The following is a 19367-nucleotide window of genomic DNA, read 5'->3' as shown; positions in this document are numbered from 1 at the left end:
CCACATTACATCTGAATGTTCATCTTGGCCAGACTCAGACACGCAGGCCAAGTGCCGGCTTACAAATTCCAAGTACTTGTATTAAAGACTATTTTTTTTTAAAAATGAAGATGTCAAAATTTTGAGAAAAGACAGAAATGGATACTTAGGACCATCCAAATAAAGAATAAATATTTGATTCTGGCTTTAAAAACAATCCATGTTATTCGTAGGTTAAAAAAACCACCAAGGTAAAAAGTGAATTTAACAACAAATGAGGTAGTCTTTGTTTTTTTCAAAGCAGTTGTTAATCACTTTTTGGGACTTTGGTGTGCAGAACTGATCAGGCACAGAGTTTGTTGCTGAAATAAATCACGGGCTGTGTGTGGGCAGCCCGTTCATTAGGGAACCGGTAGCTTGCTTGAGAGAATTCTTTTAGTCACTACAATGAGGTTGGGTTTTTTTGTTTGTTTTTTTGTTTGTTTGTTTTTTGGCCTGTGAATTTCAATTTTTTAAAATGCAGTCCTCAAAAGACAAAAAAAAATAAAAAATAAAATGCAGTGATACTGAAAAATCAAGTTCCCGGGGGAGAGAGTGATTGTGAAGCCCCGGCTACGGAAAGCAGGGCTCCTGGTAGCGCCCTGACCACGAAGGAAGCCTGAGCACCCCGAGCAGTGTGCCTTGCACCCTTGGAGCCGAGTCAGCCTCTGAGCTCGGAGGAGCGGGGAGGGCAAACGCGACAGGCTGGTCTGCACCACGTCGCGCCTGGGCCTGGCTCGCCGACTCGGGTGCGTGAGATCTGTTCACGGGGACGGATGCTCATCCGCTGGGGAGGTCTTTGTCGGGCCTGAGCTCCCCAGGCCCTGCCGTGGTCCCCGCGGTGCGTAAAGGCGCATCTGCAGGTGTGAGAGCAGACGGCACGTTCGCTGCAAGGCGGGAGCTGGCAACGAGGAAGGCCCCCGAGGTCCAGGTCGCGAGGTCCGTGCAGGCGCTTAGCTCCACTCTCTCAGGCTTCCCGCCCGAAGCACCTCTTAGCCATCACTGCTCAGAACTCAAGACCTGGGACCAGACCTGGGTCACGCAGGCTGGAGAAGGCAGTGGTCTCGGGTGGGTGGATGGGGCCTGGAGCTGCCCCGCCCCAGTCCTGTTCCCTGCTGCCTGCTCACAGCCTGCGCCTGCGTGCCCGGGGACCCTTAGGGTGGGCTGCGCTGGAAGAAGCTGAAGCTCCAGGCGGGACAGCCCTTCTGCGGCCTCCTTTCCACCACGGCCCCCTCGAGGAGGAGCCAGGACCGAGGACCGGTGAATCCCACCTGTGCTGACTGAAGCCCAGCTCCGCCAGCCCTTGATGCATCCGGACACCTGCCTTCGGCAAAAAGAAGACGGACGCAAGGTGGCTCTCGGTCCACACCCCAGGGCTGGCACAGAAAACCCAGGTTCAATTTACCAAACCATCTGTATTCCAACAACTGAACTCCAAGCGGCCACTGCTACTAGAGGCAGGGTGTCCCCTCTGCTGGCGCAGAAGTGGAGGCCCGTGTCCTGCCAGCCCACAGGCCGAAGGCCGTGCCGGCGGCACCTGGCAGACTCATCCGTAGGGTCTCAAAACCTGGACACCTTGGAACGGAGCAGCCGGATGAAGGATCTCGGAAACATCTCTCGGGACTCCTGGGCTGTGTACCCGAAGTAGCTCTGGGGGTGGGCCAGGACGTCGGACAGAGCCTTGATCACTTTCTTATCCTAAAAGGAACAGACGTTTTGTAACTGAGCCAAAGTATCTATGCATCATGCCATTTCGCCAGTGGGACCATAACGTCCCACTGTTAGGCAGTAGTTGATTTGCTCAAAAACACTTTGCAAAAATTATTTCCTCTGCTTTTTATGTTTCCCAATATTTATTTTCCTAATTATCCACGAAGAGCACATATTACTTTGAAAAAAAGGAAATTTAATCTGTAAGAGTTGTTTTCCGACACACTCAGGGTGACCGAAGGGGAGGAAGGGTGGCAGGGTAAGTCGGGAGTTTGTGGTTAAAGGCCACACACTGCACTGATCACACAGAGAAACAAGGCCTCCTGCACAGCACAGGCAGCCGTGCCTAACACTTTACAATGGCCCCGAAGGGAAGATCACCTGAAAAAGACTGCATCTACCTCCGAATCGCTTTTGCTCTATATCTGAAACTAACAGCACAGTGTAAAGCAACTATACTTTGATTTTTAAAAAATACCCCCCCCAAAAAAAAAGAAAGAAAAAAATCTTTTTCAAAGCCAGATGACAACTTTGGACTCTGGGCAGTATTTATAGGGTCAGTGATGTGGCAAGTGTTTATTTATACTTAAAAGTATCTAAAATTTGGACTTCAGGCTTGAAGGATGACCAAGGAGCCAAGAATCTTCAACTATGAGGAGAATGAACATGCGAACACTATTTGCCACTGGCTTAGATTTATGATAAACAAGTTTCCTACTGCTCCTCCACTCATTTCCAAATTAAAAAACGCGAATTTACTTGACAGCACTAAAAACAGCTACTTAAAATTTCTTTTGAAAAATTGAGTCTGGTAGAGATATAAAACGGACCTCAGCCCACAGCAGGCTGAGTGTCTGAAAGGCAGCGCCACGCACCAGAGGAAGCCTGCCAGCGGGGCCTGCAGCCCAGGTACGAACCTACCTTAAGTATCTCCTGATGGTTCTCAGACGCACAGAGCCTGCCGTCTCGAACTATGTCTTCAATGAGTTCCTGGAAGTCCTCTGTTTGAATAAAGGACATATTTTGCATTTATATAGTTTACTTATTTCCAAGCTCACGCTTTCTTTCATTTTTCAAACAAGGTTCTGAGAAATGCCCCTTCTGCAGTTGCCATCAAAAAAATTAACCCTCTGAAGAACCCAACTAGTATCCATGAAGACACAGGTTCGATCCCTGGCCTCGCGCAGTGGGTTAAGGATCCTGCGATGCTGTGGCTGTGGTGTAGGCCTGCAGCTGCGGGTCCCATCTGACCCCTAGCCTGGGAACCTCCATGTGCCGTGGATGTGGCCCTAAAAAAAAAAAAGAAAGAAAAAGGAGGAAAAATGAACCCTCTGCTACTAAGAAGGCAGTCAGAGGGGCGGCCCACAGCCCCCCCCGCCCCTCCAGAAGAGCCTTCCCTGTCCCAGGCTCTATCCCGCTTCCCTCGCCCAGTCCAGGGCTCTGTCCCAGTAATTCCGCCTTCCTTTCCTCCCTGAGGAAATGTTCTCTCTGCTGGGCTTTCCCATCAGCATGCAAATATGCTGTTGTGTCTTCAAGGGAAAAAAAAGCAGCAGCCCTCTCTGGACCTCTGGCTTCCATTCCGTGGTTCTGCTCCCCTTTGTAGCAAAACTCCTTGAAAGAATTATCAGCACCCACTGTCTTCAGTTCTCCTCCTTCTCTCTCAAACCCGGTCCAGGCAACTGGGGCCCCCGCCACTCTCCCAGAGCTGCTTGTTGGGGTCACCAGGGACCTTCCCGTCGCTAAATCGCAAAGTTCGGCTCTCAGTCCGCATCCCCCCGGAGTGTCAGTAGCATCTCTAAGCCTCGCCTGCCCCACAGTCATAAATCAAATCAAGCACATGCAAAACACAGCCTTTCTCAAATTCCAGGCAGGATAAAAAATGCCTCCTTGTATGCATATCACGTGCAACAAGACCAAGCAATCCTAAGAACCTCACTGGAAGGGCGTGGGAGGAGCTTCTGAAAGCGTTTCTTCCCGTCAAGCCGTGTTAATGCAAAGTCACAGTCCCGTCCTTGTCACCACTAAGCTAACCCCACAGCGCTGGTGCTCCAGTCACGCGACCTTCTTACCCCTCCATTCTAGAGGATGTAAAATACGCAACGTATGAGGAAGGTGCCTTTTCTTATCTTGAATTCCTCTGCTCAGAGCGCCGGCTCCTTCTGGCGACGGGAGTGTTGGGAAGGGGCCACCGTGGCGCCGTCGGCCAAACGCCTCCAGGCTGACATCTTTCTTCCTTTTTATTTTTTGGGCTGCAGAGTGCAGCGACGTGACGTGGGGTCTCATTTTCCAGACCGGGGCACCACACGGCACCACATCCTAACCACCAGACCACCAGGGAACTCCCAGGCCATGTCTTTTTAAAAAAATATATTTCCTCTGCCTTGAAAAACGGCTGTGTCTAATACAAACTGTTACATTTATAATGGATAGACGGTAAGGCCCTACTGCACAGCACAGGGAACTCTATCCATCTCCTGGGAGGGACCACGATGGAACATAATAACATTTAAAAAAAGAATATAGGGATTCCCATTGTAGCTCAGCAGAAACAAACCCAACTAGGATCCATGAGGACGCGGGCTTGATCCCTGGCCTTGCTCAGTGGGTTAAGGATGCAGCGTTGCCGTGAACTGTGGTGTAGGTCACAGAGGGGGCTTGGATCCTGCGTTGCTGTGGCTGTGGTATAGGCCGGCAGCTGAAGCTCCAATTTGACTCCTAGCCTGGGAACTTCCATATGCTGCAGATGTGGCTGAAAAAGCAAAAAAAAAACCAACCAACCAAATAAACAAACAAAAAACCAATATATATATGTATGACTGAGTCCCTCTGCTGTAGAGCAGAAATTGGTACAACACTGTAAATCGACCATAACAAAAATAAAAATAAAGAACTACTGTGCCACGTCACTTGCTCCCACTTTCATGAGAAAAGCACTCCAGCGTTGTAGGTCAGCACTCAGGCCCTGCAGCCCCAAAGACCTGTGCAGCTTTGTCCTGCTGTGATCTTGGGAAGTTACTTAAAGCTCTGAGCTGGAGTGACCTCATCTGTGAATTGGGAAAGGTCGTGTCTCCTGCCCGGGCAGCTGCCAGCAAAGTGCAGCGTCTTGGGCTGGGGCAGGGCACTTCACCCACTCACCGGGCCAGCAGGCTGCCCTGCAACGGAGTCTCAGCTATTTCTTCTCAGGGAGGATGCTAGCCTGCTGGGCTTGGAACCAGATATCGAACTTGTCTGCAATATAGGTTGAAAGAAAACAAATGAAACAGGCCCCAAGAGGCTTCTGCGTGGGCACAGCAGCCGCTCCCAGCCCCTCTGCCGTGACGGCGCCAGACCCGCCCTGGTAGGTTTCATCAGGGTTCTAAGTCATTTCCCCAGTTCAAGCTACTACTCTTTAGCTGACCTTTTCCAAAAAAGTCAAGACGTTTCCATGTGTCGCCGAGTGGAGGACAGTTCGACTGAGAGTGAGCTCTGGCGACACCTGTTCTGGAGTCTCCGCGGCGTTCTGTTCCTTCCTGATTCCCGCTTGGGGAGGCTGTCACAGGCTGCTCTCGGGGGCGGGGGTGAGACGCCGCGTCTCTTGGCAGAGCCACCAGAGCCACGTGCGTGCACCCCAGAGTCTGATGCATGAGCCCGTCTCAGTGTCTGACATGGTTTCAGCCACAGGGATGAGGATTCCAGATTTTTCCACATGTTGAACCATGTGAGGCATTTTTAGGAACCCAAAGAACACTGTCTCGCCCAAACGCCTCCTTTTGGCACCTGTCTGCCTAAAAGCCTTCGATGGCTCCCTAGGAAACTAGGCTTACCCTTCCGAGTGTGGCACTCAAGGCTTTTCAAAGCCTAAGTCAATCCCTCCTCATCTTACCTCTCACACACCCTACCAACTGGCCACATCAGGCTATTCCTCATTCCCCAGCATGCCAGGTCTCCATCCTTTGGCCCATGTCATTCCCTTTTCCTGAAGGTTCCTCCTCCCATTTATAAACTTACATTACCCATTGACAGATGAGTGGACTAAGAAGATGTGTACATATATACACAGTGGAATACTACTCAGCCATCAACAAGAACAAAATAATGCCACTTGCAGCAACATGAGTGGAACTAGAAACTCTCAAGCTAAGTGAAGTAAGTCAGAAACAGAAAAACAAATACTATATGATATCACTTATATCTGGAATCTAATATATATAGCATGAATGAACCTGTCTACAGAAAAGAAACAAACTCGTGGACATGGAGAACAGACTTGTGGTTGCCAAGAGGCAGGGGGAGGGAGGGGGATGGACGGGGAGTTTGAGGCTGGTAGATGCAAACTTTGGCATTAGGAGTGGAGAAGCAGTGAGATCCTGCTGTGCAGCTCAGGGAATGCTATCCAGTCCCTTGTGATGGAGCAGGATGGAGAATAACGCGAGAAAAAGAATGTGTGTGTGTGTGTGAGAGAGAGAGAGACTGGGTAACTTTGCTGTACAGCAGAAATTGACAAAACATTGTAAATCAACTAACAGAAAATATAAAAATCTTTAAAAAAAAAAACCAAATAGCATAGAAAACAACAAAAAAAGAAAACTCACATATTCTTTCAAGATCTACATCTCCTGAGACTTTGCTCTGTTCTTTCCAAAATCCTGTGCAAAGTGAACTGCTGCCCCTTCTCTGTCCTCACCCTGTCCATGCCCTGTTTCAGCATCTGTGACACTATATACGTTTTTGTGTCTCTGGCTCCAGCACCTCACCCAATACCTGACTCAAGAGACGCTCATCAAATATGTGATGAGTTCATGAACAGATGCCTTCCTCTGCTAGACCACCAGCTCCTGCAGGTCAAGGTCCAGTTCATTTTGTGTTCCCAGAAAATGTCACCCAAGTCTCAAAGCCAGGCAATGCCCGGGGCTGGGGTGGGCCAGGCTTCATTTAACAAGAAGACAATGAAACCAGGGAAGTCCTCTCGCGGGCTCAACGTCACACAGCAAGTTAGGGGCAGAGACAGGACCAGAACTCAGGTCCTTCCCCCTCCTTGGGCGTCCGTAAAAGGAAAGCCGCAGACGTGATCAGTTCACATTTAGGGAGGGTTTACCCGCACCAGGAGCCGCGCCACCTCCTGTGGGGACCAACCCACCGACCGCTCACGCTGAGTGTAATGAGCTTCCTCATTTGCGCCTAAGAAACGGGAGCTTCCAGAAGGTGAGGAACCTGCACAAAGGTGCGGAGGCGGAGGTTACCCCCACCTGGCTGGTTCCCAGGCCGCATTCCTCCCCCCAAGCTAGGCTCACCTTCATTCACTGAAAACGTCTTTTCAGCCCTGTCGTCAGTGTCCCCAAGGCCTGCCTACGCCTCGAGCCTGACGTCCTTTCTCCCACCCTGCCTGCCCTTCCGAGCGCGGGTGCTGGTCAGCGAGGCGCCGCCGGCCCGGAAGGTGCTTCTGCGCAAGACAGACGCTGCTGCTGCTGCTGCGCGCGCGCAGCCCTGCTCACCGTCGTAGGTCACGTAGGGGACGCGGAACCCTTTGGCGCTGTTCCCTTCGTTGGGCTTAAACTGAATCCACAGCCTCCTGGACCTGGGGGTGAAGGCGACGGGACGTTCGTAGGTCTGGCAGGTCTCGGACGCGGTGGCGGAGCCGCGGGAAGCTGCCGAGGGAAGGGAGGGGACAGGGCTCGAGAGCCGCGGCAAACGCGCCTCCCTTGGACGCCCCCGGCGCGACTTCAGCTCGAGGGCGCTGCAGGACCGGCCGGGCCGCGGTCCCGGGGGTCGCGGGCGCCCCGGGGCTCACGGAAGGGGCCGCCGCTAGCTGGTGGCGGCAGCCCGGGCCGCGGCGCGCCTGCAGGCGCTGAGGTCGGGCCCTCGCGGTCCAGAGCCAACCTGCCGAATCGACGACGACCGGACACTGTCTGAGGACAACCGCCGCCACCCGCTGCCCTCGGAGGCCGGGAGTGCGCGCTGCCCTTGAGGCCCTTGAGCTCACAACCCCGGCAGGCGCCGCCGCGCTTCCCGCCCGCCACAGACGCTAAGCACGCGCGCGGGCCGCACAGCGGGATGTGGGGACGTCAGGACTCAAACCCACACCCGCCACTGTCACTGCTAACAGGACTGGCCACACTCACAGCAGTGCCTCCGTGTGTCGTTATTGTTTTAAGCGCTTTACAAATAGAAACCCACTTATTGTTCACGATAACCCCCCGGGGTAGTAACTATCATCATCCCCATTTTGAGATGAGGACTCTGAGGCACAGAAAGTTCCAGAATGTGTTCCCAAGATCATAGGACACATCCGAAGCGGAGGTGGGACTCCCGCCCAGCAGTCTGGCTGCAGAGCCCCTCATGACACTGTCCCCACACTGCACTGACGGCAGCCTTCCTTGTGGACCCCGGGTCACCCATCAGGAGGGGAGGCGGGTCCCTCCCGGCTGGACCGCGCCCTTGGCCTCGGTCAGTCCCCAAGACGTGAGCTGCCTCCCCAGGGGAGCAGGCGTCTGGGGCCAGCCCTGCGTGAGCTTCACTGACACTCTGTGCCCTGCTGGAAGAAGGTCTCCAGGGAGCACGAGGAAGACCCACCCGCAGGCCTGCTACCTCTAGCTTCCGCGGGAGGCCTCGGGGAGTGGTTCTGGTCTGGATTTTGTTTTCTTGGCAAACTCCATAAGCTCATGTCCCATCTCTGCTCTAACACAGAGGTGGCACCCAGGCCTGCTCCTCCCATCTCAAGCCGGGCACTGTGCCATCTGGCCTCCCTGCTGGCCTTAGGCGTGGAGGGAGCAGGAGGTGAAACACAGCTGCTTTCCGCATCACCAGGAAGTCCCCACAGTCGTGCTCTATGGGCAGGAAGACCTCGGGGCCACAACCAGGATGCGGCGCCTGGGGGCGGGTTGATGACCCACGTGCGCTCGGCGTCGGCCGGGTAACTGCCCGGGTAGTTTGGGGACTCGATGTATCCAGTGAAACCACCCAGCTCCCCTCCACATCTTCTGTCTGGAAGAGGCAGTGCCATGAGTTCAGAAGGCACAGCGCAGCCGTTGTCTGTCACGGTCCGTGCCAGCTTGGCCTGGGAGAGCCACCGCCACCCCACGGTCCTCGAGGAAAGGGCCCGGGAATTGGGATTCAAACCCACACAATTCGACTCCCCATCTCGGAACATCGGCCCTGTAATGCCCACGGCCCCACTGGGGGCCCAGCTACACTAACTGCCCACACAGAACCCACGGCTCTGAGCTCCCAGGGCACGATTTTCTCCCTAACTTGAAGGCATTCAACCTCAGGGACAGGTTGAAACTGTATCCTGTTTCTCACAAAAGAGGGTAACTTCAGTTTTCACTATCTTGTTGACAAAGTCCAAGTGTCAGGAGAGCCTGTGGCACAGAACTGGCAGGTCTGGCAGAGCTTCCTGGTCAGCGAGGGTGTGGGACCACCCCAGGGCCCCAGGGCCCCAGACCAGAGCAGGACAGCCTTGCTCTCATGTTTCTCGCTGGTCTCGACCATGCTGTTTCTAAGTGGGGAAGAAAATTCCATTCAGCCGTCAGTCAGTGTGCTGGATGCTCACCTCTGGCACCAGGAGCAAGGAGCGCACACACTGTGGGCACAGGTGCACACACACATGCACACACGGCACAGGTGTGCACACACACACTGTGGGCACAGGTGCACACACACATGCACACACGGCACAGGTGTGCACACACACACTGTGGGCACAGGTGCACACACACACACACACTGTGGGCACAAGTATACACGTGTACACACACTGGGCACAGGTACACACATGCACACACTGTGGGCATAGCTGCGCACACGCACACACACGCACACACATACACACTGAGCACAGGTGCACACACACACATGCACACACGGCACAGGTGTGCACACACACACTGTGGGCACAAGTACACATGTGTACACACACTGGGCACAGGTACACACACATGCACACAAACATTGTGGGCATAGCTGCACACGCACACACACATGCACACACATACACACACTGTGAGCACAGGTGCACACATACACTGTGGGCACAAGTACACACATGTACACACACTGGGCACAGGTACACACACATGCACACAAACACTGTGGGCACAGCTGCGCACGCACACACACATGCACACACACACTGTGAGCACAGGTGCACACACACATGCACACACGGCACAGGTGTGCACACACACACTGTGGGCACAGGTACACATGTGCACACACTCAGCACAGGTGCACATGCGCGCACACACACACGCGCACACACATGTGCACACACGCTCCGCCTCAGCCACATCTGCAGTCACTGAATCTCCACTTATCCAACAAATATTCTTGCCCTCAAGGAGCTTATTGTTTGAAGCTGCAGGTCAAGCTGTTCAAGAGAAGATGCTGAAGGGATTGCCCTGGTCCTATAACTGCAACTGGGCCCACGACTCGGGGTGGGGGGCCCCGGCTTTTGTTCCTGAGAGAGGGAGGGGCCGGAGGGGGTGAGAAAACTGCCTCCAAGCCTGAAGGCCACCTGAGGGACCGTGCCACGTGGCTCAGAGGGCCGACCAAGGAGCAGGGGCGGGAGGCCAAGGACACAGATTCCATCTTCCCAGGGAAAGACACTTGTGACGCTGTGAAAAATCTCAGTCCGACTGACCAAGAGGCCAGGATACTGCAAGCGTCTGGTCTCCAGCAGAGAGTGCTGCTAGAGAGAACCAGGAAACCTGCCAGTGAGAAACGCAAGCGATTCCCTGCCCCTTCGAGCCCCTCCTCCTCCAGTCTGGGGCGGCCTCCTGCTCCCCGCGTTACAGTCTCAGTGACCCTGAAGCAGCCGAGACTGACTTCTGGCCTGTACTAGAGAATTTAACGTAACGGTTAAAAACAAACAAGCAGGGAGGTCCCGCTGTGGGGAAGCGGGTTAAGGAGCTGGCGTTATCACAGCTGTGGCGTAGGTTGCGCTGTGGCTCGGATTTGATCCCCAGCCTGAGAACGTCAACATGCAGCAGGCGTGGCTGAAAAAAGGCAAAGCAAGCAAACAAGCCACCCAGCAAGCCCTTGACGGATGTGCGTCCTCCCTCCTCCAGCGTGAACATCAAGCTCTCGACTCAAGACTGGCACTGGGCGCTCCCGCTGCGGCGCAGCGGAAACGAACCCAACTAGTATCCAACTGGTATCCAGGAGGGTCCTGCCCCGCTCAGTGGGTTGAGGACCCGGCCTGGCCGTGAGCCGTGGCGTAGGTCGCAGACGTGGCTCGGGTCTGGCGTGGCTGTGGCTGGGGTGTAGGCCGGCGGCTACAGCTCCAATTCGACCCCTGGCCTGGGAACCTCCCTATGTCACAAGTGCAGCCCCAAAGCCTGTCAGTGAGAACACGTGGGCTGCCACGTGCGTCAAGAGAGGATGCTGCGGCAGCAGCCCCCGCCCGGCAGCCGCCCCCCAGCGCCCCTGAGGAGACGGGGCTGGGAGCGCACAGGACGCAGGCCGCGGCGGAGGCGTGTGTCAGAGGAGCACGCGCAGCGAGCCCAGACCCGATCTCCCAGACACGGCAAGGCGCTCCCTCCTGCACCGGAGCCGCCTGGCATTCTCCTACGTTCTCCTACGGACAGCAATGTTCTCCCATCCCGACCACCCAGTCTTTGCTGCAAACGCCCCGTGTATCCGGCTCCTCCGCTACGTCTTCCGAGCACAAGGCACAGGCTCCCTCCCCCGGGGTTGTCTGAGAGACCGGGCCGTCTCAAGGGCTCCGTTTTGGCCGCTGAGTAAAGCGGGACTCTCGGCCCTGAGGTCGTGCGTTTTTCAGGCGGTGAGCTTCCCCTGCCGGCCGCCTCAGGCCCCCTGCAGCAGGTTCCAGCATCAGACCCGGGGTCTCTTCGCCTAAGGCCTTTCACTCCGCTGAGTCTGTGCCTGCTGCCGGCTGCCCTCTTGGGCAGGAGGCTCTTCCTGCCACATGCCCCCGACCTTCCGCATCCAAACCATGGTGCCCCCTCCTGAAGCCTTGCCCGCCCCTGGGGTGGGCAGCTCCTCCTCTGCGCCCCCCAGCCTGTGCTGCCACAGGGCGAGGGGCTCACGCTGCCTCCAGGGCCTGGCATGTGGCGCGTCCTCGAGTGATGCTCGTTACTGTGGATCCTGCTGGTGAAGGTGCCTGGAGAGGCGGCCTGGCTCCGGGCAGCGCCTGGCGGTCAGGCCCTGCTCTCCCTCAGCCCTGCAGCGCCACGAGCCGGGCCCGCGGCCTCTCTGCGGTCCTGAATGAACCGTGAACCGGGGCCCCTGCCATCTGCCACCCCCAGGCGGACCCGGCACCTGGCCGCTTAATCAGGGCTGTGAAAGCTTTGGAGGACACCTACTTTTACACTGGGTTAAGTTTGTGGCGCCATCAAAGTCAGTCGTGGTATTTCCTGGGCAGGAAACGCAGCTATTTTTTCCAAATTAGGGCTGGTATGTCCCAGCCGGGCAGCGAACACACCGGTGCGTGGTGGTGTAGAAGTGTCCGGGCGAACACTGAACTGCGGGGAGAAGGGGCACAGAGAGGGCGTCTGTGTTTTCAACAACTGCAACACAAAGGCTCTCACAGCTCCCGAAAGAAACGTTTACGCCCCAACGCAGGACTGCTGGCCTACCCATCTGGGGCTAATCAACACTTAGGGACCTAGACAGCCAGCCTGGGTGGGACTTGGGACCCACGCCACTGAGAACAATACAAACGGAGCGAGGGTGGGTGTATCTTCCAGGTCCGTGGTCCGAGCGCGGCTCTGTGAGCACTGACCCCCGGCTCCGGGCGGCTGGGCAGAGGCAGGGGACGGAGGCTCCGTGGAGGGTGGGGCCCTTTCTGGAAGGGGCTCTAGGTGCAGGACGCGGACAGAGGAGGCCTGGGGAGCAGCCGATCTCTGCCCTCGTCCTGCCATCAGCCCCGTCCCAAGGGGCTGGCTGGGGGTGGGAGCGTCATGGCCAGAGTCCCTGCTTTCCCGCCGTCCTGGGGGACAAATGGCCCTGGGGACCTGACCTCCTTGCTGCTGGGTCACCAGACAGGGCACCTCATGCTGGGCTGGATGGAGCTTTACAGACTCCTGAGGTTCTCAAAAGGGAAGCTCAGCTCTGGCAAAGGCCAGCTGCCGAGTCCTCACCTCTGGTTTCACAGTCCTGGAAGGAAGGGGCTCCCAGGCATTTGGTCGGGAGGCCTCCCCCGCAGGGCAAGCAAGAGGTACGGCCGGCTTCAGGCTGGAATGTGCCCAGGGCGCAGAGCTGGCAGGGTGCGAAGCCATCGGCGGAATATTCACCAGGTTGGCACAGACCTGGGGGGACCAAGGACCCTTGGTGAGCAATGCCCCGGGCAAACGGATCAGGATCAGAGAGAGGCCAGGAGCCGCCCCGCGCCGACCTCAGTGAGAGGAGGCTGGTCCTGCCCCCGGCTGGGTGGCACGCAGGTGCCTGGCGTCGATACACAGGGCTGCAGGGCCTGTCACAAAGATGGAAACCACGGTGACAAGGGTCAGAGGCTTCTGCCTCGCGAAGCAGGCCCAGGTGTGCTTCAGGCTCCCGTGGGCCCGGCAGCCGCTGCAGAGGGAGGGTCCCCACCTGCCCTCGCCCCAGTCATTCGACCCAGAAGTACAGGCTCCGGGCCGATTACAGCCTGGGGACATAAAGACCTTTCTGGTCACGGGAGGGTCACCTGTTTTACCAACTACACGTGTTTCACGTCCTCACCCCGAGGTAAGGTGTACTCTGGCCTCCTCAACCTGACGGCTGCACCTGCCCGTCCATCCACACTGCCAGAGCGACCCTGAGGCGTCTGTTCTCTTTAAACGCCTTACTTTATTATCTTTTAATGACAAGAACGACAGCCATTAACAAAAGGACTTCTAAGGCTCCCGTTCCGTAGGAATCAGTCCGTCACTGCAAGAGGCCATAAAAACCGACTACCTCTTGGCTTCCTAACCATGTCCCTCTACTCAGTCCCGTGAGTTTCTCTCTGCCTACACGTTATGGATAAAACGCCATTCAGCAAACACACCTGGGGACGAGTCTGCCATCTGTCCGACCCCGGTTCGAGTTCCAAATCCTCCGCCCTCGAGTGTGACCTTGAATGAGCCACTCGAACCACATAAGGTTTTGCAGAGATACAGCAACCATGCAGACGACCGAGGCCGGCACTCATGGATGCCTGCGTGACCCCGGCACAGGCAAGCATTCAGCAGGTGTGAGCTGTCACCACCATTCTTACTAATACTGCTTAGTATAAACAGATCTTATTAAGGACTCACACGAGTGTGAACAGATGCCCCAAAGAGCCTCCTTATTAACCCTGCCATCAGTGCCAGGATCTCCTAACAGGCCAAAGGTACGGCAGGAGTCACACAGGCAATGTGAAGATCTGATTCCTAAGCCAGCAAAGGTCCTGCCGTTGATCTGGAGTCACTTCGTGGGGACGAAAGCGGGCTCCAGGGGTCACTAGAAGGCGAGGCAGGGCCACTGGGGCTCCATCAAAACCCCCAACTAATCAGATCTTCCGCCTGAGCCCACAGAGTGTCAGGACAGCTGGCCCTTCTGCTGAAAAAAGACATTGCCTAATAAAAGAAATAGGAAAGAAGCCCAAAGAGTCTAAGTAAACGTGGTTCCAGCATTAACTTGTTTTTATTCTGTCCACACCCGTGGCACGTAGAAGTTCCCGGGCCAGGATCAGTGCTGCACCACAGCAGCAATCCGAGGCACAGCCAGACCCTGGGGAGTCATCGGAGAACTCCCTAGAGTTAACCTTTTATAAGAGGCAATTAAAACCTCTTCACAGAGTTTCAGCAAAACAACCAGAAGGGTACTTCAAAAACAACCCAACAAGCTGTGGCTTTGAGACCAGAGCTGGAAGAATCATCAGAGCCACGTTCTCCACTCCTGACGCTTGCAGTCGGCCCCGCGTACTGCGGTCGTTCAGTCTCTGAGGCTATTTATCCACAGCGCAAACACGCCCTGGCGATGCTCGCGCGTCTTTTCGGCCACTGCGTTCAATCAGACCTTGTCTGTCTGGTCAGTGTGTGTCAGGGCTGCAGTCGGCCCTGGGAGCCAGGGCGAGCCCACCACGGCCCGGCCCTCGGATCCCCCAGCGCAGTGCACACCGCCTGCCCTGAAGTGCCGCTTAGGCCTCCATCTAAACAACGACTGCGGAGTCGGGGGGAGGAGGACGGGGCAGGCACAGTTCTTACCTCCACATTCAGACACATTCCAAGCTTCTGGGGTCTTCCGGACTCCAGGATTTTCTGGCCTTGGGCATGGTTCACACGTGATTCGCCCTTCCTCATTCTGGAAGGTTCCATCTGGACACAGAATGCAGCGTTCTTGGGCTCCATCGTAGTACGTCCCAGCCCTGCAGCTGACTGGCCAAAGGGGAAAACGATATGGTCAGTGAGGGGACAGAGGCCAAGGAGGGATGACGGGAGAGCCCGAGGTGAGGGCGAGCGGAAGGCGCGACCCCTGCAGAGCCAACGTGCGCCTCTGGGCTCCCCGCGCGCAGCGCTCCGCCGCGCCCTGCCCCCACCGCGGAGGCACTCACCGGCCCCGCCCACACCAGGAGCTCCCCCCCCCCCCACCCCGGGGAGGGTCCCCAGGGGTCCTGGCCTTTTTGAGCTCGAGCACCTGATGACATGCTCCGCTGCGTGGGGCTGTTGGAAGGGCTATAGAGGTGAAATTCATTCACTGAATTCAGTGCTGGAAGAAGAGAGGAGGTGCTGTTCTGGCTGGTGCATCCCGGTAGGCTTCCTGAAAAAGGCCACATTTGCGTCCGGCCAGGAAGAATGAGGACGAGCTCCGCAGAGAGGAGAAGGGGCAGGCTGTAAAGACGCACGCCTGACTCAGGGGCCGGGAGGGAGGAAAGGAAGGCTGGGGGCAGGCCGACGTCCTCGAAGGCCAGGCCAACGTCCTCGAAGGCCAGGCCTCTGGCTTTCAACCAGCAGGTAGGGAGCCACTGAAAGGAGGGGGTGCCACCGGAAGCTGTGTTTAGAAAAGCTCACTCTCTGTCGGTGATTGCAAGGGTCTTGCAGACGAGCTCTGCAAAACGGCACATGCTCCAGATTTGCAAAGAAGGCGGCATTACAAGGAGTAAACGGGGAACTAATAAACTGTGCTTCCGATTCTATTTTTGGTGCTGTTAGTTAAACGTGGGCTTATTTTTATTTTAGGATCTGAATATAAAGTAAATACACTGAATTGGGTTCCCGAGTATAATAGCTAAACATCATCACCACCACCATCGAAACAGGCTTCCTTCCTTTCTTTTGTCTTTTTTCTGGCTGCCCCAGGGCACACGGAGTTCCTCAGCCAGGGAGCAAATCCGAGCCAAAGCTGCGACCTGCACCACAGCTGTGGCTCAACCTCCTCCACGCTGGATCCTTAACCCTCCTCGCTGGACCGGGTGTCAGACCCGCGTCCCTGCCGCTTCAGAGCTGCCGTCAACCCTGTGGCCCTGCAGCGGGAGCTGGAAACAGGCTTTCTGCTAGCTAACACGTGCTGAGAACGCGGGGGCTCCCGGACACCGTGCCACCAGCTTTACGCGCAGTATCTCACGGGGTCTGGAAACCACCCTAAGGAGCCGGGCACGGTGGCGAGAGCTCCACCGCACGGAAACCAAAACTCGGGAGGTTAAATCTTTTGGCTGATCCGTGAAATACACCAACAATGAGACCCAGAGCTTTGAGCTTAGAGAGGAAAAAGCTCGTTAAACAAAGGCATAGACCGAGTCACAACGCCAGACTCTGCCCGGGTTCTCTACATGGCATTAGGAGAGTTTGGCTGGAATAAAAACATTTTATTCTATGCCTAAGCTGCCAGGAAACAGGAAACAAATAGCACATGATAAAATTAGTGATTATAGCTCTTGAATGTGCCTAAGGAGGAATGCCGGTTTTCATCCTGTCTTACAAATGCAATTGGCATATGTACTTTCAGGGTTAACCACAGCAAAGTTCTCTATTACCGGTAATAAAAGTGTCTTTCCATTATTTACTCCCTAATCTAAAGAAAACAAAAATGAGGCTTTAAGAAAAAAATCACAGTAAGCCAAAATATGCCACATTTCAAATATTATTTCTACAATTAAATGCAATCGATTAAATCAAAGTCCACTCTAAAGTCTAAATCTTAATACTTTTTTATACGGTTTGGATTTTCTTTTACAATATCTACGTATCATTTTTATTTAATTTTATGATTGTTTTAAAAAATCCGAAGCACACTAAACTCTTGCTTTCTTGGCAAATGACATTATAATGAGTATGTTGCACAGAGCTGTGGCAGGCAGAGCCTATAGTCCAGATTTAGTCTCTAAATGCAGCCCTACTGGATAATGGCTTTCCACAATTACTCTGGCTTCAGCTCATCCCCCATGAAAGGCTGGGCTGAATTACGCACCAGGAATTCACAGCTTTTTGGCCGGTGTCCCACCTGACTACCCCAGGGTGCATGGTGGTCCCTTCCACGGGGGCATAACCCCTTCGTGGCTTTCACGAGCCACCTGTCATGAAGACTGGCAGCAAGTTAGTAAAATCAAGGCTGCCTGGTGTCCGGAGCCCAAGCCATTTCCTCCGTGGCAATGGCTGTTTTCGCAGCATTTGTTCACCTCGAGGGACAGTGCCCACCCACAGCAGTGACTCAACAGCCCTGTGAGTCACAGAGTCCGAACAGCTTGGTCTGGTCCATCACACTTCCTCTGGCAGAAACAACTCCCCCGGGGGGGGGGGGGGGCGAGAAGGGACCGGGTTCTTGCTGGGGGCTCCCGCAGCACTGAGGGGCCATTCCTCGCTAGAACCACTGAGATCCCCAAAGCCTTTTCAAGCTACATCCTGCGAAGCCTCAGAACGTCTCACATCTGCTGCCATTTCTCAAGTGAGCTCAGGACCGAGAAATGCCCCTCGGGCCGCCCGGGGACAGAGGCGCCCGCTCTCTTTCCTCACCGTGAAAGGCCTGCCCACGTAAACAAACTCATCTCATCGCTCACAGGTCCCATCTTCCTTCCAGGGAGAAAGACCTATAGAAATAATCCAGGCCAAGCACCTTCCCAATTAATTTGCTTCTTTCACAAAGTAAAAATGAGCTAAACACTAAAAAGCGTTCTGCAAGGCCATCAAGAGCCGCCTGGAAACAGCTCTTGGCATCATGCGCGTGCGGAAGATGTGGCCTAAAGAGGCAACAGGCCCAGCGCCAGCTGCTCCTCTTCCTCCTCGCGCAGCCAGCGCGCTCTGCTGCCCCAGACGAAGGAGTTGAGGGCCCCGAGAACACTGCCCCATCGCCGCAAAGCTTTTGTGTGTCTTCAGCGACCATCAAACGTCCATTCTCGAATCCCACGCAGCTGTCTTCTCCCTCTTCCAAAAACGAAAAAACAAGAAAGCTGTTCTGTTGCAAAAGGGAGAGACCAGCGGGGACCAGGATTAATGGTGGCAAAGAGACCTGAAGCCTGCCCCTCCTTTCAGCGCCACGGCCTTTGGGTATTTCGGGCCACGGACAAACACCGTGGTCTCTCTGTGGCTAAGACGGGAACCGAATGAAAGCGGCCGCCCTGCAGCAGCGGACCGGTTTCCTAAGAATCACGCCCTGTCTTCTGCAGGAGAGCCACGGCCGCCCTCGCGCCTCCCCAGGGTCCCCTGGAGCTGCTGCTCTGTCACAGCTCAGAGGCAGTGCTGTGGCCTTAGGAGCCTGATTCAAACCCCCTGAAATGAGGGTTTCGGGATGACAGGAGGCAGCGCCACCTGGGACGGAGAGGCTGACACGTCACGTCTGCCCAGGTCTTTGGGGTCCAGGGGCTCCGGTCTGCCATTTGGAAGCCCTCGTAGAGTTGGGGCCGAGAGACAGACCCACCTTGAGGCCCTCTGGCCAAGTTCCCCCACGTGCCAGGGGGGTGGGGGGCTGAGGCCTCACTTGCTGAGAGGACCTCTTTTGCCTCCAGTTGAAAGGTTTCTGCAAAGACTTTCCCTTTGCGCTTTTTTCGCTTCCTTGGGGTTTCGTCTGCGGACCCCGGGAGGCTCATCTACTCATCGATTCAGTGACACGTGTGGCCTGCCCTGAGTGCAACCCTAGGAGCTGGAGAAGCAGACGAACAGAGAGACAGGGGCTCGCACCCTAGAGGAGCACGCGGACAACACGGGAGCAAAGACATAAACACAGGGGGTGGGGGGCATGGTAACTAGAGGCAAATGCGACTCGGGAAAGTTTAACGGTGGTGGGGGGAGCTCACGTGAGCGTGGCTTTAGCAGAGAGGCCGGGAAAGGCCTCTCTGAGCAGAGCTGAGGGTGATGAGCAAGACGGCCTCGGGACGCTGTGGCCTAACAGCAGGAGCAGAGCGCAAGGGCCGAGAGAGAGACGGCCAACGAGCGACGCAGGCCGGGGCCAGAGGACCCAGGTTCTGGGCGGTTCTGCTGCGGACCGGGGAGCCTGCCCGGAGAGCCGGAGGCTGTGAGCAGGCGGCCGGGACTCCCGGTTCTAAAAGGTCTGCTGGCTGCCGCGTGGAGACGAGGCTGAAGGCGGGAAGGGCGAGAACGGAGAGCCCATGGCAAGGGCCAGGCCGGTGGTGGCGGGGCCGGGCGCAGGGCGGTAACAACTGAGGAAGCGGAACCATCGGACTCGGGATGGAACTTAGAGGCAGATCCAAGAGGAGCGAGACAGGAGGAAGGAGGCCGCCAGGGACGAGCCGGGCGGAGGACGAGAGG

At 55.8% G+C, this 19367-nt stretch overlaps 1 protein-coding gene across 6 annotated transcripts in view; it reads right to left on the bottom strand.

Moving 5' to 3' along the window:
- Nucleotides 1-1413: 1413 nt before the first annotated feature.
- LOC125110655 (signal peptide, CUB and EGF-like domain-containing protein 2) overlaps nucleotides 1414-19367 on the bottom strand; it is a 51349-nt gene continuing 33395 nt past the window's right edge. Inside the window, exons 13-20 of one of the 6 annotated variants that reach the window (XM_047752053.1) lie at nucleotides 15307-15429; nucleotides 14877-15047; nucleotides 12807-12974; nucleotides 12030-12188; nucleotides 7200-7352; nucleotides 4864-4956; nucleotides 3798-3977; nucleotides 2668-2729 (exon numbers count right to left, since the gene is read on the bottom strand). In XM_047752053.1, coding sequence (XP_047608009.1) covers nucleotides 12112-12188; nucleotides 12807-12974; nucleotides 14877-15047; nucleotides 15307-15429 — 539 coding nt within the window. In that variant the 3' untranslated portion in view covers nucleotides 2668-2729; nucleotides 3798-3977; nucleotides 4864-4956; nucleotides 7200-7352; nucleotides 12030-12111. Of the gene's footprint in view, nucleotides 1717-2649; nucleotides 2730-3797; nucleotides 3978-4863; nucleotides 4957-6273; nucleotides 6919-7199; nucleotides 7353-12029; nucleotides 12189-12806; nucleotides 12975-14876; nucleotides 15048-15306; nucleotides 18027-19367 lie in introns of those variants that run through there. The other 5 variants (XM_047752051.1, XM_047752052.1, XM_047752054.1 and 2 more) reach the window with 5 other exon arrangements.

The sequence above is a fragment of the Phacochoerus africanus genome, chromosome 11 (genome assembly GCF_016906955.1).
Source record: "Phacochoerus africanus isolate WHEZ1 chromosome 11, ROS_Pafr_v1, whole genome shotgun sequence".
Lineage (NCBI taxonomy): Eukaryota > Metazoa > Chordata > Mammalia > Artiodactyla > Suidae > Phacochoerus > Phacochoerus africanus.
Note: the sequence above shows the minus strand (reverse complement) of the source record. Positions and strands in the feature narration are given on the sequence as shown.